The following is a 6,000-nucleotide window of genomic DNA, read 5'->3' on the forward strand; positions in this document are numbered from 1 at the left end:
CCTTAATTTCTTTGATTATCCTCTTAAAAGACCATCATTTAGTACCAGGAGGGATTTAAAGCCCAAATAAAATAAAAATTTTTTATATAATCCCAGGGTGATTCAATGAGTTTATTTTCATCTAGAAAATTCTCCTGTCTGTTCTTCCCCCACAGTGTCCAGAAAAACTGATTTTCCCCTCCAATTGTACTGTGACTAAGACAGTGACTTCTTCTGGCAGAACTATTTCCCCTTGCACAATAAATGGTTATCTTTAGGGACTTCCCTTTATAATTAGAACTGAGGATGGTAGACCTCAGTCTTTTCATTAGACTCCATTAAAGAGAACTACCTTTAAGAGTTTATCACCAATTATTTTCAATGTTTAATTCTTTCAGTACTTTGTAGAGCTGTAGTAAATTGCTATATGTGCTTAAGCTCCATCAATTACTTAAAGACTTGAAAGTTGAACTGGTCAGTGTGCCTGAGGAGTCCTATACTGGATAGAACATTTTGACCCAGGTGGTTTGCTCAGGGTGGCTGAAAAGAGGTTGAACTCTATGTTTGGATCTTATTGCCCACCTGTCAGGTGTTGGTTATCTGGCCCACCCAACTGGATTAAGCCCTAGAGAGGAGAAAAAGTAGGAATGAGTGGTGGTGGTGATGCTTCGAGAGCAAGAAAATAGAATTCAAGTGTAGTAGATGGTTTGCAGATTTCCTGTGGCCTATTAGAAATTTATAACCTCAGCCTTTGACTTTACTTCATGAGCATATTTTTTTTTGCAGACCATATTTTCACAAATTTCAGGTTTAATTAGAAAGGTATTTTATTTTCCTATGAATTGAAAAAAGCATTATTTATTTATTGAAATGATACTGAGAACTCTGTGTGTGGTGTTTATATAAATGTTTTTCTCATCAGCTATTTTTTATAATCCTGTTGTATTTTCCCATTGCATCTTTTTTTAAAAAAAATTCTTTATTGTTTAAAGTATTACATAAGTCTTCTTTTTCCCCCCATTGACCTCTCCCCGGACACCCCCACCCCTCAGTACATGCACTCACCCCCCTACTGTCTGTGTCCATTGGTTATGCTCATATGCATGCATACAAGTCCTTTGGTTGATCTCTTACCCTCTCATCCCCCGCCTTCCCTCATAGATTGTATGGTCTGTTCAATGCTTCTATGACTCTGATTCTATTTTTGTTCATCAGTTTATGTTGTTCATTATATTCCACAAATGAGTGAGATCATGTGATATTTTCTCTTTCTCTGACTGGCTTATTTCGCTTAGCCATAATGCTCTCCACTTCCATCCATGCTGTTGCAAATGGAACAAATTCCTTCTTTTTTACAGCATCGTAGTATTCCACTGTGTAGATGTACCAGTTTTCTAATCCACTCATCTGCTGATGGGCACTTAGGCTGTTTCCAAATCTCAGCTACTGTAAAGTGTGCTTCTATGAACATAGGGGTGCATATGTCCCATTGCCTCTTCATGTATGTTTTTATGATTCTATTTCCATGGCAGGGTATGGCCACACAAGCACATGGCACATAATTGTGTAGTAGAGAATAAGATTTGTGTGCACATGTATGTGTATCATAGAATAATTAAAGAACCTGTCCATTTATTCTCATTCATCTTTACTAAGAGCATAAGCTACCCAACTGTCAAACTCATTGTTACTTGTTTATTGTAATGGGCATCTGTACATTAACTCTGTTTAGTCTCTGCTTTGTACCAGGCTTTTGGGGAAATAACCTTGGAGCACATAATGAGCATGATAGTCACAATTTCTATCCTACTGATGACTGTCTTTCACATAGTTATTAATATTCATGCTATTTGAATAAAACAAACTGATAAATTCTTGATAATTGGAAATACCTTGTCAGTATTGCCATTGTATGTTTCCAGAGCAAGATCATAGCATTTTTATTATGGAATTTTCATCTAATCGTTTTTTTTTAAGTAAAAATATACAAATAACAAAACACAATTAACAATATGGTTTTAGGAAGTTATGAGCAAATGGTAGTGTGGCTTATCTCATACTATAATATTTTTATCTGAAAAATAGAAGAGTAAAACTTAGCTATCATGATCATAAGTCATTACTGTATTTCGAAAGAAACTAATATTGCTCATTGTGACATTTGAATTGAAGTACTTATTAAACACATTAGATTTCTCCTCCAACCCTTGGTCTCATGTATAGGTGAGAGATAGTGCTTAATGCCAGATGGCTGGAGCATTTCATCCACTAAGTAAACATTGGTGGCAAGATACTTGCCTCTAAACAATAATGCATGACAGAACATAGAGTGTCTAAAAAACAGAGGGATTCACCCCTAATTCTTAGCTATTTGTCAGTTTTGTAGTCTTTTAAAAACCTGCAGTGGCTGACCATGCCATGCATTTTGGTCTGGTATAGGAGTACATATATAAGAGTTTTGTAAAGAAAGCAAGAGCAGTTGGTTTTTAGGGACCTTCATTTCAACACTATCCTCTTCTCTGACATCTATTACTTCAGAGTAAAAAAAAAAATCTTGTTTAACCCCTGAATGATCTGAGGTGGTGGTGTGCTTTTCAAGGCAGCCCACACAATGTAAAGCTTCCACCAAATGGTGTTTGTGTGATTTTAGCACTCCTGTTATTTACTACTCAATTCTCAAAAACTCCAGAAATAGAAATATGAAGGGCCAAGTCTGCTGGCAAATGTGTTATTTCCATCTTGGAGCATATTTGAGAAAATGTTTGGAAGTAAGAGGTCCCTGACCATTGAGAACTTCCAGACGGGGGCCACCGTTGCCCAGGAGTGATGGGAAGGGGCTTCCTCCCAGGGGAGTGACTTCTGAGCATAAGCCAAGGAAGGTGGCAGCCAGGCTTGGGAACTCCAGACTAGAAGGAAATTGCAAGTATGGAAAAGAAATAGAGAGAGGGTGAATGAGCATCGACCTGTGGGACAAAATTACAGACTGTAAGAAAGGTGGGCCATTGTCACTAGATAAAAGGAAAATGTGGGACTTAGGATAACATAAAGACAGTTGTGTATTTCAAAAGTAACAATATAAATAAGTCAAGCTATTAATTCATAATTTCTTTCCTAGTATGAGAGGGTGAAATACAAGTTGGTCAAGGTTCCTTACTTTATTTAGTGGTAGCTAGAGCTGACTTCGATGGTTCCATGAAATTGGCTTAAAGCAAGACTAAAATCAGCACCTGCCAGCTTTTCTGTTCTTCGAACGATTCGTCTTTCTTCTCTGACCCTTTAAAGTTGTAGCTACACTAAAGATGTAATGTACTTACGCTCAGAATGTTTGCACATTTTAACTCATAATATTCTGAGTGCTGTTCTTACTGGTTGTTTATTTGTTGTTGTTTTTTTAAGATTTTGCAAAGCAATAGACTCACCTTCACAAGCTGAAATGTATCTCCTGCCTCTTTAGTATGTGGTACGATATAAACTGTCCAATCCGAATATCAGAGTGTGTCACAGGGTCTGATATTATCTTTCTTACAGCTTCAACTAGGGGTGGTTCAAATCATTACACTGTCATTGAATTACAAGTAAGCCCATGAGAGAATTTTCCCATGAGCTCCCCCCCCCACCCTTCTAGTTTACTTCTGTACAGCCTTTTTGAAGGGGCAAGGAAAGGAAAGTCTACCTCACAATTCAAGCTTCTGTACACCTGTCATTATCGTAGTGACAGCTCTTGGTGCAGAAGAGAGGACATTTGTATTTTGGTCCTGTTTTTGCTTACAGATTCAACTCTTATGTGAACATGAAAATGACCCTTGTTTTAAAACCAACCTTTGTTTTTAAGATCACCCTGCTTTCTTTATTTCATGTAGAATATAAACGTTATCTTTAAATCCACTTAGATTATAGAGGGGTTCTTGGCTTAATGAAGGAACAGAGAAAGAAGGCTGCCTCCAGGTAAAGGGGCAGGAACAACAGTGCAAGGGATAGAGTGCTGGGTCTTAGCACCGCTGTTCCTGGCCCTGTGAATGCAGTGAAAAATATGCTGCACCGGTCAATCCCGTGTGTGACCACTGGCAGATGTATCACCATTGTGAATCTCTGCTGCATTGTCTAGGAAATAGAGATAATATCCCTTTATCTATGAAGTGGGAATAAAGTATACCTCACCCATTTCTCAGGGGTGTTAAGGCAGTTAAATAAACATATATATGAGACAGCGCAGTGCAAATTGTAAAGTGCTGTCCGAATGTTAAGGTAGCATGGTGGAAATGTTTACTAAGCAGAAAGATGAAGCAGTAGACTTTGTGCAAAGAGTCTCTATGTGAATGTTGTTTCCTTCTTTGGAGATCTCTCCCATCTGACTTCGTTTACGTTTATATTCTTGGGAGCTCTTTGATTTAGAGCTGGCACCACTTTACTGTAAATATACAGCACTATGCGCACATCAGCCCGAGGCCGGTGTCAGGCTCGCTGCACAGAGACCTTTAGTTCAGGTCAAGAGGGACTACAGGAAGTGTTAGCGACTGCTTACACTGTAGTGACAAGACCATTATTAAAATATGTCGCGAAATCTGTTCAGTCAAAATTAACATTATCTCTTTTGTTTTACCTTTTCCTTTAAAGCAGCTTATGACGTTTTCTCAAGCCCTACAACGTCAGATGAGCCTGAAATATCAGAGCCCCACACAGGTATTCCCAACCTCTCAATTCTTTCCTCTGATTCCATGTGTTCTGACAATACTGCACCTAGTTCTCTCTTTAATTTTTGCTGAATGAAATAGTACACTCTCCAGAGCTCTGCAGCAAAAGAAATGGCAATCCGTGTCAGGGAGACGGTGCTACCCTCTCCCACTGGGTGATTAGTTGTTTACATCCATGAGTAAACAGGCTCCCACAAGTCGGAGATGCAGATAGGTTTGCTTGCTACTGAGGCAAAGTAAGGTAATGGTCTATTGCTCTGTTGTTCAGCATCATTCTAAAAAGGTTTTAGAATCCTAGAAAGTTTTCTCTGGAGCAGTGGTTCTCCAGTGGGGGTGATTTTGCTCTCCTCTATTCCCAGGGGATTTGGAAATGTCTAGAGACATTTTTGTTTGTCACAGCTGGAGGAGGTGCTACTGACACATCCAGTGAGTAGGGGTCAGAGATGCTGCTATACCCCTACAATGCAAAGAACAAGCCCCTACAACAAAGAATCACCCAGCCCTAAATATCAATATTGCTGAGGTGAGAAATCGTGCTATGGAGCACTATCATGCTATTCATTTATCTACTAGAGGCCTGGTGTACAAATTAGTGCATGGGTGGGGTCCGCTGGCCTGCCTATGGGATGGGGCCAGCTGGGGGGAGTGGCCACTGGTGGTTGGCTGCTGGCCCAGCCCCTGGTCGAACTCCTAGTTGAACTCCCAGTCAAGGGAACAATTTGCATATTAGCCTTTTATTATATAAGATAGAAGTTCAGGTGGGTCTAATTTTTGGCATTCACTTACTGATGCAGCTACAGTGAATTTAACTCAGTCCAGTAGTTCCTCTTGGCAAGTGTTTACTAAGCACCTACTAAGCTTGGTCCTGCAGAACATTTAAAGTGAATAAGACTGGTCTCTGCCAGGCATGCATATATGTCTGAGACTTTCTCTTTGTGTAGCTTTATCTCAGCATTATTTGTGTCATAAGTAAAAGTGAGTAATTTTAAACAGCAGAAAATTTTAAAAAATGAAATAGAATGCTAAAGGTGGGTTCAATTAGTAGTTAAGGAACAGAGAGAAGAAGCCAGCGAAATCTGTTGAAAATAAGTTGAGTATATGAGACACTGTTTTATCATGATTTCTGATGTTTAAAATATATATGTTCTTTAAAGTGAGCTCATATTTAAATTCTAATGAACCACTCATTTAAAAATGTTGGTCAGAAATCTCTCAAGTGTTCTTTTTTAAAATTTCTTTATTGATTAAGTTATTACATATGTGTCCTTATCCCCACATTACCCACCATCCCTCCCACTCATGCCCTCACCACACCCCCCGCCCCCATTGT

General features: G+C 39.0%; 1 protein-coding gene across 1 annotated transcript in view; it reads left to right on the plus strand.

Moving 5' to 3' along the window:
- The window catches only part of ABI3BP (ABI family member 3 binding protein), a gene marked incomplete at its 5' end in the record, with an annotated part of 255,936 nt that overhangs the window by 132,735 nt on the left and 117,201 nt on the right, over nucleotides 1-6,000 (plus strand). Inside the window, one exon of the mRNA XM_023762091.1 lies at nucleotides 4,594-4,659. Coding sequence (XP_023617859.1) covers nucleotides 4,594-4,659 — 66 coding nt within the window. The remainder of the gene's footprint in view (nucleotides 1-4,593; nucleotides 4,660-6,000) is intronic.

Source organism: Myotis lucifugus, unplaced genomic scaffold (genome assembly GCF_000147115.1).
Source record: "Myotis lucifugus unplaced genomic scaffold, Myoluc2.0 scaffold_231, whole genome shotgun sequence".
In the NCBI taxonomy this organism is placed as follows: domain Eukaryota; kingdom Metazoa; phylum Chordata; class Mammalia; order Chiroptera; family Vespertilionidae; genus Myotis; species Myotis lucifugus.